Consider the following 19,110-nt stretch of genomic DNA (forward strand, 5'->3'; position numbering starts at 1 on the left):
CGTGCATACATTGGTGTGGGTGTGCATGTACTGTTCATGCATGCTCTGTGCACTACTACTAAATATACTGTAGGCCTAATACAGAGCATGCACGGATGACATTTAGAAGTATGAACCATGCACACTGCAGCTTCAAGCACCTCAAAGTATGCAATTCGTATGCATACTTTTTTATTTTTGCAAAAAATGTTTTGTTTGTTTTTCTTGTCACTATTGCTGCTATATTTTGTATATTTGTTACATCTTTCTTATGTTGTATTATTGATGCTATACAATGACGAGGAACCAAAACCACATTTTTACTTCATTACTCTTGTGTAAAATTGCACTGTACTGTGCACTGTATATAAGATAGAACAGTAACAGTCTTGAAAGTTGAACATGCACACCAGAGGGGACAATGCAGTATAAATACTAATAACCATAAGAGCTGAAGAGTGACAACACTGAATGACAGGAAGACATACATCTCTGTAGAACCACAGTGCTGTGATCTCATCACGTTGTCAAACACATGAAACAGGAAACTGTCTTCTGACTCATGGAGGTAAATATATATTGTGGTGGAAGAAGTACTCACATATTTTATTTAAGTAAAAGTAACAATACCACAATATAGTTACAAGTAAAAGGCCTGTGTTCAAAATGGTACTTGAGTAAAAGTACAAAAGTATTGGCATCAAAATATACTTAAAGTATCAAAAGTAAAAGTAATAAAATGTTTGAAAATAGCCAATCTACAAGCTCACAACGCGTCGCGATGCGACGCGTTGTGAGCTTGTAGATGGGCTATTTTCAAATATCCTAGGTAAAAATAGGGCTTAATGTATGTTTTCTAATATAATAATTTATATCTGTCAAGTAACTAGTAACTAAAGTTTTCAAATAATTGTAGTGGAGTGAAAGTGCAATATTTGCCTCTGAGATGTACAGTAGTGGAGTAGAAGTAAAAGTGCAGAAAATTGAAAATGCTCCAGTAAAGTAAAAATACCTCAAACTTTGTCCTTCAGTACAGTACTTGAGTAAATGTACGTAGATACTTTACACCACTGCTCATCACTTTGTCAAACACATGAAACAGGAAACGGTCTTCTGACAGAACGGTCTTCTGACTCATGGACGTATTTGATATTAAAGATAGCACAAAATTGCACATTTTCTTGGCAGTTAAATCCTTCTCAGTCTCTTCATTCATGTTGTGTTCTCAGACCCCGAGATGGGGGCATAACAAGGACTGTTAACAACTTTTAAAACCATCCTTTGTAAATGTGAAATCAATCAATACTGAGCAACTGCGTGGCCTATTGCAACAGTTTTTGTTGAAATGTACAGGTTATAGAGATGGTGGGTAGAGAGGGTGAAAAATGCCAAAACAAAATAAGGGAATGTTATTTTATGTTTACTTCCATTGTGTATTCCTTTTCAAAATAAGGCAAAACAAATATATATATTTTTTGCTGTCCATAGAATAATTGGAACCATTTTTAAACATGGGATCATTATGGTCAATTCTTGGCCAGCCTGTATCATCAGTAGTCATCAATGTCATATCTATGATGTATGACTCCTAATTTGGGCAAGGTTTCAGCCCAATTAGAGCTGCACTGATCCATTATAAGATACTGGCCAAATTAAGAGTTTTCAGCACATTGTTGACAATCCACATACCATACCACAGGCTTGGTTGACTGCTCACATAAAACCACTGCCAAAAAATCCAAACCCTAAAGAACACAATGATTATAGACCAATAGCACTCACATCTGTTATCATGAAAGCTCTGGAAAAAAATATGGTTCATCATCTCAACAATGCCATATTTAACTCGTATGTACTCCCTACGCCGACTTAGATCGTTTGGTGCTAGCAGTCAGATCTTGTCTCTTTTCTATACGTCTGTTGTTCATACTGTGATGTTGTACTGTAGCACGGCCTGGTTTAACAGCCTATCAATGGTATATAAGAACAAACTGTATAGCCAAATTAAGATCTGCGCTAAAATTGTTGGTAGGCCAGTTGAGGTTGTGTTACGTTCCTTTAAAGAAGCCCAGATCAATAGCATGCTTAGACTGGCGAAGAGCATCTCCTCTGACCCCTTACATGTTTTAAATGATGAATATCAACTGTTGCCCTCCATGAGGCGGTTTAGAGTCCCAAAATATAAGAAAAACAGGCTAAAGAACTCTTTTGTACACCAGTCTGTTCTGCTTTTAAACCAGAATCGGTAAACCAAGAGGATATGTTCTATTGTTCTTGTTTCTGTCTGCTTCTGTGATGTGTGTCCTGTAATGTACCTTGTGTAATGTAATGTGTATGTCCTGTCTGTATCTTGAACGGTGACGTCATGGACACAAAGAAAATTTCAGTGTATCGTATCGTATACAAGTTAAGTGTTACAGCAACATTGGGAAACACTGCTGTAGTGTAGACTGTCAAAAGTAAACTGACACTGTTCTTGTGTGGCCTAAGAGATGTGGAAAGAGAGAGAAACATCAGTGTAAGAACAAACTTTTTTCAACAGAACTGCAATTACAAGCAGATGCACCTTTTCAGATTCTAAGATCATTCATACAAGGATTATATAACCTTTTATAAGGTTTTATGAACAAACTGAGTAAAGAGAATAAAATGTATTAATTTAAAACATGTAGGCCAAGCATAAAACACTTTATTGAAAAATAAAAACATTAGAAAGAACAAAAGCATGACATTATTTGTTTGAGATGAAAGAACGCAGCTTTTAGACAGCAGGTCAAAATGTACAAGTTGAAAATCCAAAAGAAAATACTTCAGCAAAAACATAATTATTTTACACAAAAATGCAATTAGAATAGGTTAAAAAACACGTTATTTATCTATTTAAGCTTAAAATATATTGACGTTTTAACACCTACAAAATAATTGTACCGTAATGAAATAATATGTAATATAAAATGTGTTATGTAATATAAATGATTTAAAACTACAATTGTCAAGAAAATTAATCCTTTCTATAATATACAAGTTACAGTAATGTGCTAGTCGACTTTGGCAAGTGAAAATTAAGGAGTGAACATTTTCTATATAAGCACAGGTTGTTTTCACATCACATCTAAGATAAATTCATTTACATTTCAACAATACATTCTAGTCCAAACTGTGACTTCATATACGTGTGCGACTGTGCGTGCGTACAAGCTTGAACATAATTATTGCATTTGTATGGTTGTGTACATATGTATACCCCGCATTTACTGGTGAAGAACCATTTCTATGGTCACATATATACATCTTACCCTGCATTTACCAGTGGTGTAAATTAACTAAGTACATTTACTGTAAGTACTTTACTTAAGTAAAACATTTTGCGTATTTTTACTTTACCGGAGTACTTTCCATTTTCAATAATTTGACAAATGTTGGCAAAAATAAATTTTCCACTATAATTATTTGAAAACTTTAATTACCAGTTCCTTTATAGATTTCGAATATTATTACAAAACCACTTCAGACCTATGTACATTACATACTTTGGCAATTTGAAAAAAGCAGATCTACAAGCTCACAACTTGTGAGCTTGTAGATCGGCTATTTTCAAAGGATTTTTATACATTTTATACAGATGAAAACTTGTGAAATGGGACCTTCTGCATAATGAGTACTTTTACTTTGGTACTTTAAGTATATTCTGATGCCATTTACTTAAGTACATTTTGAAAACCGGACTTGTACTTGTAACTATTTCTAAAATAGGGTATTATTGATACTTTTACTTTTACAGTTTTTACTAAAACAATTGAGTACTTCTTCCATCACTGATGCATTTATTGAAGATCCATTTGATCCACATGTTGTGTTGTGTTGGGTTGGGTTGTCTGTGTCTAAGGACCAGATGTCTGTATCTAAGGAGATGAAACAAAGTTACAGAAACTCGAAGAGGTCGAGTCACCAGAACCAAGGACGGATGTAACATGGTTAAAATGGAGTTTGAAGTTACAATGGGTTTGTATAGGAAGGGCGTGTCTGATAAAATGAATATCAAATATCTAAATACTGAATCGAGTAACTTAAAAACTGTCTGGGGGGCTCACAAAGGCTTGAGTAGATGATAAAGTTATAAAGTTTTTTTGAAAGTGAAATATCCCTTTAAACCCTCTAGAGTCTAGACCCTCTAGAGTCTAGAGCCTTTAGAGTCTAGACCCTCTAGAGTCTAGACTCTAGAGGGTCTAGACTCTAGACCCTCTAGAGTCTAGAGCCTTTAGAGTCTAGACCCTCTAGAGTCTAGACTCTAGAGGGTCTAGACTCTAGACCCTCTAGAGTCTAGAGCAGTGGTGTCTTACATAAAAACTGTCCACTGTCTAGAGTTTTTTTTTTGCATTAACCACTTCAACCCTCACCTCCCTAGTCTGGGGGGAACCCGCTTGGCCGAAAATAGTTCACTGTGAGCTTGTAGATCTGCTATTTTTGGCGGTTTGGTGGAGCAGAGCAGGTACCGTGCCAAAGGTCAAGTTTACAAAGTATTGAGGGTTTATGTCGTTAAACACACATTTAATATGAATCCACCATGTAGTGGGGGGGGGGGCTCTCCCAGTTAAGGGATCCTAGGCCTGAAAAACGTTGAAGACCCCTGGTCTAGACCCTCTAGACAACACTCTGGACCTGAGTTGGCTCTGTGCTGTACTGGACCAATCTACACCAAATCTCTTTGCCAGAAATAGCCGATCTACAAGCTGAAAACGTGTCGCATTGCGACGCGTTGTGAAAAAAAAGTTTGGAAACAAGCCTATATTTCAGTCGATTAATTCTCCTTTTCAATAATACCAATTGGTATTGTATTTTATGTTGTTGGAAAGCCTTATTAGTCAACTTTACAACGAGGTACAACTTGTAAGCATTTTGCATTTGTGGAATGAGCAACACCGCTAACCGTGCTACTACCCCACTGGTGCCAGACAGTCACACACAATGACTGTCAGCAGTCAGCAAGTTCAAAACAAGAGCATACCAACAGAAGAATACTGCAGGGGATTTTGGCACATTTTGGGGGCGCTACCCACAAGAGGCAAATAAAATGACACAGCTTTCTAACAAAACAAATGAGACATCTGAACCCTCCACATTAATATTCCACAATAACACCAAATGAAATAATTGGATTTGATCTTACCATTTCATAGTCGTCTGAGTGGTTGATTACTTCATAGATGCTTGTGTTGCCTAAAGGTAAATAAACACTCATTCATTTAGTGTTTATTTTTGTTATTTCAAATATGGTTTCACTTAAGGTAATTAGTCAACTAATTAGGAATAATGAACACAAAACAAACTGACAGACTTTAATGTATTTCCAAAAAGGACATTTAATTGTTTAATGAATGAACTCAATGAAGATGTATTTTTAATTTGAAGTTATTAATTTAGATTCAAATTAGATGCAACTTTCCTTATATACCCCAGATTTGAACCTGGTTTGCTGACACCATAGACAGTAAAACGTATGGACAATGTTACGCCCATAGACTCTACAGACTGTAAATGAAGCCTATTTTTCAACGATTTCAAATCCGCCATATTTCTATATCCTATGCATTTGGAAATTAATGCTATTGGCTGGGACCAGAGCGGGGGTGGGGAATGAATGTTATTGGTTGTGTAGCTTGTCAATCAAATCATCACAAGGTAGCCACGCCCCTCCTACAGCATACCTTACTTTATCATCAATCTAAATATAAATGGGACCATAATTCACCAAGACGTATATCATGGTGATTGGAAGAAGACTTTAAACTAGCGAGTGGAAGCATAGAGTATTTTTGACAATGTTTATTAAGGTAATAAAATCAAGTGTAAAGTTTGGCAAAAACCCATCCGCTTGAATGGAGCTTAATTACTTCTGACACCAGCAAGGGTGAAACAGAGAGACTATAGGCCATTCATATGAACTGTCTCTTCCTGTATAGCCTTAATTTACAACTCAGAAGCTGGCCCCTTAGCTGACACTTGCTAAAACATGTCTAACAAATCGAATGATACATCTCAACCTGAAAATAAATGACAGCTAACATTAATATTCCACAATAAAACCAAACACATAGATTACAATGATTTAATCATTTGATTAGATTAGATTAGAACAAGTATATACTGTACCATTTTCAGAGTCATGATTGATTACTTCATAGACGCTTGTGTTGCCTAAAGGTAAACAAATCATCATTAATGTGGTGCTTATTTTATTTCATTGTCACGGTTCCACTTAAGTCAATTATTCTACTATTTAGGAAAAATGAACACAAAACAAAATGACGGACTTCAATTTCAGTATGAAAAGGACATGCATTGTTTAATAAAAATAGGAAATGTATTGTTAATTTGAGGTTAGATTCAAATTAGAACCAGTTGTCAGAATCAACATAATTGGTTCAGACTGACCGTGCTGCAGTGGGCAGTAGACAGCATCAGGAGCCCCACTTTGATTGGTCCTCTGGTCTCCAGCTGAGTCCTGATTGGTTCCCTGAGACTGAATAGGTCTGTAATTTAAAGATAAATAATTTAATATACATGGACTAGAAAACCAGATGGAATCTACTGCTGTCATGTTGTCATCTAGACAGAGATCAATATTGTACTTACCTGCCACAGCATGGACCTACAGTATAAATTAAAAATACATAAATCATTGAGTTTTCATATTTCTATGCCATGGTACACAGTATATTTTAACCCATTACAACCGGGAAAGCATTTTGTGTCATTTTAGATTTTAGCTATGTATCGACTCTGTCGGGTGGAAACTTCATATGTCCAAAACTGTAACTTTTTACATTAACCTAAGTTAAAATATGCGTGCGCATATTGCACTAAATCCCACCCAAACAACAACAACAGGCACATTATGCAAAAAAAATATGAATATATATATATTTAAAACTAGAACACACCACTGCCGACAGCAGCGATATATAGCAACATAGGTTATTCAGGGAAAAAAAAGGGATTTAGAAGGCATTTGTAGAATCGGCCTCAGGTCTTAATGGGTTAAGGAGAGTCATTCTGAGAATGTCATCTAGATGTAATCCATGTAGTGGTTCTCACCTTTAGATGTTCTGTATCGACACAGCAGGAGCAGAAGGATGGTCAGTAGAATCACAACAACTAGTCCTACAATCACTCCCACTACATATGGAGAACCAGGTTCCACAGAGCCAGGCAGAGAAGATCCAGTGATTGAAATTTGAGATACTATGACAGCTATGGAAATATAAATTTAAATGAATATATTAGTAATAGAACAGCTAATTTTAGCACTTATGGTTATAGAGTATGCTTCACACAATGGCGATTCAACAACTGTTATGAACCTGGGAGACCACTGTTTTGTCTCTCTTCAGTTCTTTTTACAAACAAAACCTGAAAGGTTTTTCTTTGTTTTGTTTTTTTGGTAATTGATAACAATAATAATGATAATAAGGTAGTAATTCAATAAGGAGGAGTTAGTGGCATTCTCTGGTCTGAAGACAGAGTTTGAGCAAGTAAAAAAATAAATATATATAGTGGTTATTTTGAACTAGATGTAACACGATTATGACACAGAACAGTAATAAGTAAATATGCGTACCTCTCACTGTCATCCAGCTCTGTGGTGACTCTCCTCCAGAATATATACACTTGTAGAAGCCCTCATCAGACTTAGATACAGCAGGTATGATCATCTCTCCATTGGTTTTACTTCGGACCGGTTCTTCATTTCTATAAAAGTCCACGTTGTAGAGAGACGAGCGATTGGCGTGTTTGCATTGAAGAGTGACAGAATGTCCCTCAGTCACAGGGTGGACAGGACTCACCAGGATGACAGAACCATCTGTATAACATTTATAAAGTAAAAGAAAAACATGTTAGGATTCACACTGAACAAATACATTTGATGAGAGATGAAACGTTCCACTGTACGTTTCTGCAAACCACTGACACATGTCATGTCACCGTATTGCGGCCATGGTTTAGGGTTGGGTTTAGGTTTAGTTTAGGCCAGGGTTAGTTACGAATTTAAAAAATCTAGGACTGAGTCCATATGCTCTGCATCTAGGCATGTGGACATGCAACATTTTTGGGTTAAAAAGTCCAGTTTCAATGTTGTTTGCGCTTTGCAGCAAAAATGTACAGTGACAACGTTTTCTCTGGTGACCAGGCTGAGTATTGTTCGGTAGTGAATAAATTAACTGGACTTACAATGTATTGTGATGTTGACAGCATTGCTGTACTCTCCCAGTCCAGACTCACACCAGTATACACTGGTGACACTGTCACCGTATTGTAATCTGACTAATTGACCAGGGCACTTCTTTATGTTCCATTCAGAAGAGATTCCCTCACAGCTCAGTGGGAGAGGATTAGACTCAGATAAGAAGTGCTGAGTTCGGTTAGAACTCACTGTGAGGGAAACTGAAGAATGGACATCTAAAACACAACACAGATGTTACAATGACAAAATAGGAGAAATAGTAAGTAGGACAGACTCAATGGCCCTCATTTATCAACGCGGTGCAGCCCAAATAATGGTCGTCCGGTGAGATCACCGCACCTTTCGACATTTATCAATATATCCTGACGTTGGATTCTTCCTACCGTAGGCTGAAATCTCACGTCTGGTAGAGACCAGTTGTTGACGTTGGCTGCACCTGTTTATTCCATCCTAGACCTGCGGATCAGCATTGTCTGACTGTCTGACAGGCATCTGGACACATAATCCACTCATAAATGTATATCTACACTAATAAATAATCCCTGTGAAAATATAACATTTTATAAAGTAATTTAAACAAACTGCTTTTGCTTTAACAGTCATTCAGATAATATTGTAGATCTGGCTGCATTGAAAATAGCAGATATACAAGCTCACAAGCCAGCGTCGCATCGCAACGCGTTGTGAGCTTGTAGATCTGCTATTTTCAAAATATACGAGCGCTCGGGAGTTTAGACCGGTGCAGCGGCGCTGCTGTTATATTTTCATGGCCACCGGGAGATCAGACATTTAACCCATGGTCCAACACACACCAGCCTTCATTCATTAATGTTCTCTCCAAGCTATCTCTCATTAATGCGGCGCCCGTCTGACGGTCCGAGTCTCACAGGGAAATGGGAATAGCCTACATGACGGCTTTATTTTAGTGTAACTCGAACGCGCACTGCTCGGTATGGGTTAAATAAATTAATATACAAACGTATTCCATTCATGGCGATGTGATTGGTATCATAATATGTCATTCATGTAGGCTACAAGCCTACGTGACAAAGATTTACCGCTACGGTACGGATTACATGAAAAACACAGTTGGGCGGGCGTGTGTGTGTGTGTGTGTGTGTGTGTGTGTGTGTGTGTGTGTGTGTGTGTGTGTGTGTGTGTGTGAGAGAGAGAGAGAGAGGGGCGTGTGCGTGTGCGTGTGCGTGTGTGGCGAGGTGATCGGGGGAAACTCTTTCTTATTGGCTTTTGATGTCTTTGGTCGTATTCTGGTTCTTCTTCATGTCGTAAAATCGGGGTGTTTTGAGAATATTTAAGGGCGTGTTATTTAAATGACGCTCGTTTTCAGACGTGAGATTTATCAAAGCTCCGACCTGATGTACGCCAGGATTGGCTGTGTAGGATTCGTTGATAAATGTGACTTCGACGTTGGTGTACGGCCGAATATATGGAAAAATATAAGCCGGTTTATACGCTCCGTTGATAAATGAGGGCCAATGTCTGTCATGTAGGTTGTCTAGAAAACAACAAGGAAGAATTATGAATTATATGAGTTACACTCACCACCAGACCAGACAAACTGAGGTTCGCTGTATCTAGTGTAATAAACTGGGTCTCCTCTCCTTGCTTCACACACATATCCTCCTGTGCCTGTAGGACCATGAATGATGTAGGAACCTCCTACAGTCCCATGGTGGCTACCAGGTAAGAGCTCATAAGTGTAGGAGTTGTCTGATGGTTTAGGAACAGCCCTGTACCAGTATAACCTCCAGCCTTCAGATGATTCTTTAACATCACAGCTCAGAGTCACTGAGGCTCCAGGACTCAACCATGGAGGAGACACACTCAGAACAGGTTGAGGTTTGTCTGTTGGAAAGCACATTTCTCTGGATTAAAAACATGGTTTACTGTACTGGTATGTCATGCTGTAAGATATGTATGTTTCATGCGATGTCTGGTATCTCAACATATAATGGTCGTATTGCCTAGAAACTTGCTGAGTGTATTCATGGTACTATTCCAACATCAGCATCCCTGGAAAAGGCAACACCAGAACACCTTCTCTCTTCTCAGCCACCTAATACAACCACCCAGCACCCTCCTTACCTACAGCACTACAACCAACCAGCACAAAAGTGAGTAACAGTCTTTAGTTAATGGTTACAAAATATATTTGTTAAGATCATGTCAACATATAGATCTTATTGAGACAATATTCTAAAGTCACAACTATTCATCATGAATTCATGTTTACAAAGATTATTTTGTAAATTGGTTGCGTAATTATTATCAACTGATTCGTAAAGGTCAGTTAATAGTTCATAATGATGGGACATTATTCTAAATTCTAAAGAATCTACGATTCCTCATTTTCAGTATGTACTGACAATGTTGCATCTTGGCCCGCTGTTTTAAACCTATTGATAACTAATGGTAGGCCTACACATCAAAATTAACAGTAATCTGACAGTACTAGTGAACTACACCCTATAGTGTGCCAGGGGCTGCTCTGCTTTGTCATCAACAATTAATGATCGTTTAAATGTGAATATTACATCATCATTTTCCTCAAATTGAAACTTGGTGAGCAAGGTCGTATTGGATAGCTAGTTCAGATTATTAATATTTTATAAGTAGGCCTACGCAACAGTTTAAAAAATGTGACTTCACTGATATCACCAGAGAGACATGGGATATAGCTCTACCATGCACATTTAGACAATATCGTCTATAAATAAATATTCACAGCAATGAAAAGTGTTACTGATAAAAAATGGATACTGACAATAATTGGTACTGTAGATAATTACGCCCTGGAAACCAGCTGGCAATTCACAGCTTGACCATCCCTACTGTACCTACCTATGCAGCAGTCATGTCGTAGTGTTTTTAATTAACATGTAAAATATGTAATGAATAGAACATGTATAAACAGCAACTGCTGAGGAAATATCACATTAATAGAAAATGAAATTATTCAGTAATGTGATGGAATGTTCATTTTCATCACATTCATCAGAAATTATTTTCAAAATGAGGTAGCTTTTTAATAACTCTCACCACCTTTTACAGCCAATTGTAAATACTTTACTCTTTTATGGGCAGAGAACCATAATTAAAAGCGTTCGTATATGAGCACTATGAATGATCTTAAACATAATGGCAGTGATGAGAAGGTATAATGATATGACTTACCTGATACAATCAAAGTGACTTCATTACTTTTGCTGACCCGGTAATTCTCTGTATGTTCACTGGTACACTGGAATTCACCACTGTCAACTGGCTCTACTTGGAATGTATAGTTATTGCGAACACTGTTTGTGACAAAAGCAACACCATCTTTGTATATGTTATACCACCAGTCAGTGTTCTTTCCTTCTCTCATGTCACATGTGAATGTAACTGTCTCTCCAGTAAATAACTGGGACCATTTGGGTTCCAGGGTCAGAACAGCATCTGGCTCCTCTACACAAACACATAGAACACAACACATACGTAGAATCAAACCAAATGCAATAGAAACAGCCTGTCTGTCACTAATTCACAGTAACAAGCAAGTTGAGTACATGTACTGAGGAACTGAACATTATTCAGACAGGAAAGATGACTTCAACACACATCCTTACACGGAGACTTCAGGATACTAGACTACAAGTTGCAGTGGGCTAGGCATAGGCAGTATCACTTATCAAGGTGACAGACATACGCAATTGCATGTTAAAGCCACAAGGTGGCAGCAAAAGACCACACTCAATTACAAGATGCACAAAACATGACCCTGCATAATAGTAAACTGACAGAATTATGTAACTACAAAAGGTGCTCCTCGGAGCACAGGTCTCCGCCTGGCCAGGTAAGTTATTGTGGCCTCCTGGTGGAGCTATAATAGGCCAATGTGAAAAGGGTGTTATTTCTTCCTAGGCCTTTCATTGCAATCGGACACTGCATTCATGATTTGAGGCATTTTGTTCCAAAAAAGTGTTGTGCTAAATCGGACCTGCTGGTGGCGCTATAACAGGCCAATGTGAAAAGGGTGCCATTTCTTCCTCGGCCTAGTGGGAATGTGCGTGCAAAATTCCACGTATGCCTTCATTCGTGATTTGAGGCATCTATTTCAAAACGGACCTATCCTGCAAACTTTGGAAGCCAATGTTAGCCAATTAGGATGGAATATGTCAGTCTTGATCACATGACTATAGAGATACTGTGTACCGATTTGCTTGATTTTTGGACAGAATCTGAAGGATAGCAAAACATTTGTTTACAAAACTCAGCCTCCTGGTGACGCTCTAAAAGGCAGACGTGAAAATGCAGGGCAAAGGTTTTTCCTTGGCCTTTAGGGAGTGTGCTTGCAAAGTTTCACGCAGATCGGTATAGTTATAGGTAAAAACGTGAATCGGTCTGTTATAGCGCCACCATGAGGCTGATTTGAACATTTTCAAGTGGCATTTCTCCCTCAGCCCAGTGGGAATGTGCGTGCAAAATTGCACGGAAATCGCACACTGCGTTCATGAATTGAGCCATTTTGTTAAAAACTAACCAATCCTGCAAACTTTGGAAGCCAATCCTAGCCAATCAGGATGGAATATGGAAAATCGGACAGATCCGTGTTGATCACATGACTATAGAGATACTGTCTACCGATTTGCGTGATGTTTGGACAAAATCTGTAGGAGTAATATACATTTTTTTTGTTGCAAAAATCGGCCTCCTGGTGGCGCTATAACAGGACAATTAAAAAAATTCGGGCCAATAGTGCCGGAGATTAGCTGCGCACAGACAGACGGACACACGGACGGACGTATGGACACACACACGGACGGACAGGGTGCAAAACATAATCTCGGCGGAGACAATAATTGAGAGGATGAAATGTGTGACAAATATGACTCTTGAGTGAATAAAGAGAATAGATATTAAATGAATCTTCACCTTGACTGTGTCCATTGGAGATGAAGCTACTCAACACTGAAAAACATTTTATAAGAATATTATCAAGCTATGCATACATATCTTTATTTATGATTCATTGTTGTCACGTTGAATTAAATCAGTTTCAAACACAAGTTAATTTGACCTCATGCTTGACTTTCAGTAGAATTTTACAGTAGAAGCAACACGTCAATTGGCGTAACCGATAAAAAATAATAGTGAGGACACCGGAAATCCCCGCCCATCCCTTTTCACCCCTTCTTTCGGGTTGGGAAATGTGATGGGCGGGCCTATTTGGGGCCTCTGTGACACGTTTTGCGCAACACTGTGCGCAAGCTCGTGAGTCGAGCCCATTGGTCGAAACCGGTTTCGCTCGTTCATGTGTCTGGCCCCGGCCGTAATAAGCTGCAGTACCTATGAAAGGCCAGCATGTCCAATGCGCTTCACTGCTCCCTCGGTTCTGGGGGTTTGGGGTTAACCCTGTCACACTGTGAGAGGGACCTGATGTGATCCTGTCACCATGATACTGACATTGTCAGTATCATGATCAGTATCATGTCAGTATCATGTCACATGATAGGCTACGGATACAGACCATGACACTGACATGATACTGACAATGATGTGGAGACACAATGACCAGTACCATATAGACACAATGCCCAGTACCAAATAGAAACAATGCCCAGTACCATATAGAAACAATGACCAGTACTCTGACACCCGTCACAAAGTGCTGTGAGAGGAGCCTGATGTGACAGGGCCTGACCTCCCTGTGAGAGGCCTTATAGCCCTGCATGTGACAGGACCTGACAGGTCACATCTTTTCGGCAAGCAACACCATCTTACGGCGGAATATAAATTAGGCTTCATTAGTAGCCTTTTCCAGACATGCTTCCACCTGTAAAAACCCCATTCAACACTTCACACAAATATAGCCAATCTTCGGTCATCATCCCAATACAAAACGTGCAACTACACACAATTCAGAAGCCACGCCTCATTTGACTGTTGTTAATAAATTATATTAATTATAGTTAATTAAAAAAAAGCCCAGGATGAAGAAAATTAGCGCTTAAATATAACCTGCCACCCTAAATAAATAAATACATGTAATTAATGAATTAATAACAGGCAGTATAATATAGGAGCACACACTAGCTGTCTCTGTACTGTATAGTTATATCATCACTATTTTTGAATTGATAAATCTACAATTGGTTGAGAACATAAAAAAGAAAAAAAACATTAAAGCCGCACTATGTAGCCTTTTTTAATGACTAAAATGTAATTTTGTCCAATCAGAGTATGTTAATATAATATAACTTTTTTTGTCTCCCTGCTCTTCTATTGAGACATTCATTTAGATCGTGTCAAAGGTCAAGTCTCAAACAGGATCTGACACCAATTCTGATCTGAAGGTCAAAATTAAATGTAACCCCTGAGCAAGCAGGCAGGCTCTATTAGCTCAATGGTAAACATTTCAGCACTTAAGCTGGAAACTAGGTTCAAACCCGGGGTAGAAGAGGAAAGTTACGTACATAGTGCAGCTTTTTAGAGACACCGTTTTCTTTCATTGTAATGGTTAAAATACTACCGTAGTTCATTATTTCTAGTAATAGTGATATACTCACAGAGGAGAACGCAGGGCAAGATATGAGCCATCTGCTCTCTGCTCTCTGCTGTGATGAACGACTGAAATACGTTTATACTTCCTGTTCACACTAACTTTATAGATCTGATGTGAGAGAGGGAAATAAGAGGGAGATGGCGTGTCGTTTGTGTGTGTGTGTGTGTGTGTGTGTGTGTGTGTGTGTGTGTGTGTGTGTGTGTGTGTGTGTGTGTGTGTGTGTGTGTGTGTGTGTGTGTGTGTGTGTGTGTGTGTTCACCAACTTCTTCTTTAGTAAATCCAGATCTGTCGTTTCATCCATTTTTTGTTTGTTTGTAAATCCACACTTTATTCAGTTATCTTGTTCACAGACACACCTACAGAAAGACAGTTAGCTTGTTCACAGACAGACAGACAGACAGACAGACAGACAGACAGACAGACAGACAGACAGACAGACAGACAGACAGACAGACAGACAGACAGACAGACAGACAGAGAGTCATCATCAGCCTCTGTGGATAGCTTTAAAGCACAGCTCAAGACCTATTTCTTCACTCTAGCTTTTAGTTGATTTTTAAATCTCTGTGTTGTTTTTCATATCCTCACGGTTTTTCCTGAGTCACTGCCTTTAGTGCTTTTCTTTTAATGTTGTATTTTGCTTTTGCTTTTCTTTTTTTTGCTTTATTGTTAAATTAGTTGCGCTTTTTCTGTAATTGTATGCTAGCTCTTTAAAGCACTTTGAGCTGCATTTCATGTCATGAAAGGTGCTATACAAATAAAGTTTATTATTATTATTAGCATTATTATCTCTATCGCTCATAATGTTTGAGTTGTTTTTAAAGACATTAAACAAGTGAAAACTGTCTATATGATTATAATAACCTAAAATATGTCCTCACTGTCTACAAAGGAAACTGCTGTGTTTCAAAACCACAATCAGACATCACTCAGTGGTCTGGTCATGTTTCCACTTAATACTAGTTTACGTTTGTGTTTATGCATGTATGAGTTTCTGTGTGCGCGCATACATTGGTGTGGGTGTGTACTGTTCATGCATGCTCTGTGCATTCTCTATGCTCATGCATACTACTACCAAATATACAGCATACAGAGCATGCATGGATGACATTTAGAAGTGTGAACCATGCACACGGCATCTTCAAAAGTGTGCAACTTGTTTTTTTTGTTTGTTTTTCTTCTCACTACGGCTGCTATATTTCGTATCTTTGTTACATCGTTCTTCTTTTGCATTATTGATGCTATACAATGATGAGGAACCAAAACCAAATCATTTTACTTTTGTGTAAAATTGCACTGTACTGTGCACTGTGTATAAGAACAGTAACACACACCAGAGGGGACAATGCAGTATAAATATTAATAACCATAAGAGCACAAAGGTGTGAAGTGACAACACCGAATTACAGGAAGGCAGACGTCTCTGTGGAACCACAGTGCTGTGATCTCATGTCAAACACATGAAACAGGAAACTGTTTTCTGGCACCCCATTCAGTGCATTGATAGCATCCAAAGCCGGTGCTTCTGACTCATGGAGGTATTGAACGGTAGTGTGTCATTTGATATTACACAAAATAAAGCAAAATTAGATATTTATGTTTATTAAATGTTAGTGATTTGAAAATGTTGGGGTCGATCAGATGGGGTCATGCTTAAGTTCAGTCTGACCTTATTGTAATGCTGGAACACCGTATCTCCTTCCTGAAGGCAGCAACCTATATTCTCCATGCAAAACATGGCTAGTGTCTGAAGTGATACTCCTTGCCAACCTTGCAACAGTGGTTCTCAAACTTTTTTATGTATGTGGCCCCCACCTGAAAACATGTTGTGCCAGGGAATGCAGACCCAGAACAGAGAGACAAAGAATTGTGACAGCTAAGGTATAAAACTCCTCTTCTATTACATACAAATTATATCTCTCTCTCTCTCTCTCTCACACACACACACACACACACACACACACACACACACACACACACACACACACACACACACACACACACACACACACACACACACACACACACACACACACACACACACACACATTTGACCCTGATTTGAGTTATACCTAAATGTGACACACATGAGATGCTTACGCATGAAGCACATACACATATATATATATATATATATATATATATATATATATATATATATATATATATATATATATATATATATAAATATTATGTATATTTTCTTCCAGGGTCCTCTGTTGAGGTGCTTCTCAAACCTTTTCATGTCAAATTGACATATATTTGGCCGCGGACCCCCATCTGAAAATGTTTTGTGCCAGGGACCCCCAGGAGAGAAGATTTGTGTTAAAAAAAATTACAGGGGGGGGGTTTACATGGACCCCCCCCCCCCCTCTTTGAGAACTAATGGTGTAATTACATGATAAGGGTCTTGTAACAGCAGACAACCCCCCCCCCCTCCACGCACACACATACACACAGTACCAACATCTAGTTCTGGGATCACTGCCAGAGCGCAGCTCAAAGCAGAACTCGTTGCTGTCGGGCAGAAACCATCTCCATATTTAAACCTTTCATGAATCTTTTCCCCCCCTACATTAATGGGCTACTTCATCATATTACAGTGTCACACAAACGTAGCAAAATTGGCCGATCTACAAGCTCGCAATGCGTCGCATTGCGACCTGTTCTGAGCTTGTAGATCGACTTATTTTGCTTTTGTTTTGGACACATGAGGTTACCTCCCGACAGCGACGAATTGTTTGTTACCTTTTACCAAAAAAGTTAACAAGCACCAATATGGCCGTGAGGAAAAAGAACACGGACTACCTTGAAGATTTATGTATGACAGGTTTATATGTGATGGAGAGAGATAGGAATTTCATGGCCTTTCCCCTCACAGTTTGGCCTAATTTGTGAAATAAACAGGTTTTTCATACTATGTATTAAAAGTGAAATCCCTTTTAACCCTTACGTAATTCATTATTTCTGTGGGCTTAATATTACTGTCGTCTCATGGTCTGCCCTGCAGCCCCTGGCATTTGGCCATTGAGGCCTAATACCAAACTACATTCATGATTTGAGGAATTTTGTTAAAAACATTTGTTTCGCTAAATTAGACCTGCTGGTGGCGCTATAACAGGCCAATGTTAAAAGGATGGCATTTGTTCCTCAACATAGTGTGAATGTGCGTGCAAAGTTTGATTTGCGGAATTTTGTTCAAAACAAGCCAATAATGCAAACTTTAGATGTCAATCTTAGCCAATCAGTATGGAATATGAAAAATCAAACACATCCGTCGTGATCACATGACTATAGAGATCATGTGTACCGATTTGCGTGAAATTTGGATAAAATTGGAAGGAGTAGTATAAAATAATGTGTTTTACATAAGTCGGCCTCCTGGTGGCGCTATAAAAGGCAGATGTGAAAAATGCAGGGCAAAGGTTTTTCCTTGACCTCTAGGGAGTGTGCATGCAAAGTTGTACACAGATTGGTGCAGTTATAGGAAAAAACACGAATTGGCCTGTTATAGCGCCACCATGAGGTTGATTTCAAATGGTAGTTCTTCCTCGGCCTAATGGGAATGTGCGTGCAAAATTTCACGGAAATTGCATGCCGTGTTCATGATTTGAAGCATTTTGTTCAAAACGGAGCACTCCTGCAAACTTTGGAAGACATTTTTAGCCAATCAGGATGGAATATGAGAAATCTGAAGGACCCGTTTGGTTTAATGACTATAGAAATACTGTGTACCGATTTGCGTGATTTTTGGACAAAATCTGTAGGAGTACTGTCAAAAAAGATGTTTTGCACAAATCGGCCTCCTGGTGGCGTTATAAAAGGCCCATGAGAAGATTTTGGGGCAGAGGTTCTGAATTGGCATCCAGGGAGTGTGTGTGCACAGTTTCGCTGCGATCAAGACAACGGTGACGGAGATTAGCTGGTCACAGACGGACGGACACACGGACACACGGACGGACAGGGGGAAAAACATACTCTCTCGCCATGCCTTTCGGCCTGGCGGAGACAATAATGTGTGGTTGTCACAAAATGCCTCACAGCACACCATGTGTCTCTCCTGGACATGTCTCACAGCACACCATGTGTCTCACAGCACACCATGTCTCAGCAGTCTGTTTGGTAACCATGACCTATAGGGCTGGGCATCTAACCGAAAATATATCCAAACCCAAATTCACAACCAATAACTCACTCAATCTTGCCCATGTAGATTAATCGATTAATCAAGAAGCAGTTTTTTTTTGTGATATACATATTTATTTATTTATTATATATCAATGAATCCACACGGAAATAATCTAATACATTTGTATTAGGGATGTTT

At 38.7% G+C, this 19,110-nt stretch overlaps 1 protein-coding gene across 1 annotated transcript; it reads right to left on the reverse strand.

The window, feature by feature from the left end:
• Positions 1 to 2,826: 2,826 nt before the first annotated feature.
• On the reverse strand, positions 2,827 to 14,926 carry LOC308091981 (sialoadhesin-like). Its single transcript, XM_080437756.1, has 11 exons — positions 14,788 to 14,926; positions 13,154 to 13,189; positions 11,414 to 11,686; positions 9,782 to 10,084; positions 8,209 to 8,436; positions 7,598 to 7,840; positions 7,075 to 7,230; positions 6,412 to 6,628; positions 6,130 to 6,174; positions 5,147 to 5,196; positions 2,827 to 3,881 (listed from the first exon to the last, which is right to left on the reverse strand). Exons 1-8 carry the CDS (start codon positions 14,816 to 14,818, stop codon positions 6,609 to 6,611), a joined length of 1,290 nt encoding a protein of 429 aa, XP_080293882.1. The 5' UTR covers positions 14,819 to 14,926; the 3' UTR covers positions 2,827 to 3,881; positions 5,147 to 5,196; positions 6,130 to 6,174; positions 6,412 to 6,608.
• Positions 14,927 to 19,110: the final 4,184 nt, after the last annotated feature.

The sequence above is a fragment of the Gymnoscopelus braueri genome (assembly GCF_963280865.1).
Source record: "Gymnoscopelus braueri genome assembly, chromosome: 9".
In the NCBI taxonomy this organism is placed as follows: Eukaryota; Metazoa; Chordata; class Actinopteri; order Myctophiformes; family Myctophidae; genus Gymnoscopelus; species Gymnoscopelus braueri.

Excerpts from the sequence above, each read along its gene's own strand:
- LOC308091981 (XM_080437756.1), bottom strand. The coding sequence starts at position 14,818 with ATGGCTCATATCTTGCCCTGCGTTCTCCTCT. Across the intron at positions 11,687-13,153 it reads CTCCAATGGACACAGTCAAG|AGGAGCCAGATGCTGTTCTG; the intron begins GTGAAGATTCAT and ends GTGTTTGTGTAG. Across the intron at positions 7,231-7,597 it reads GAGCTGGATGACAGTGAGAG|CTGTCATAGTATCTCAAATT; the intron begins GTACGCATATTT and ends ATATTTCCATAG.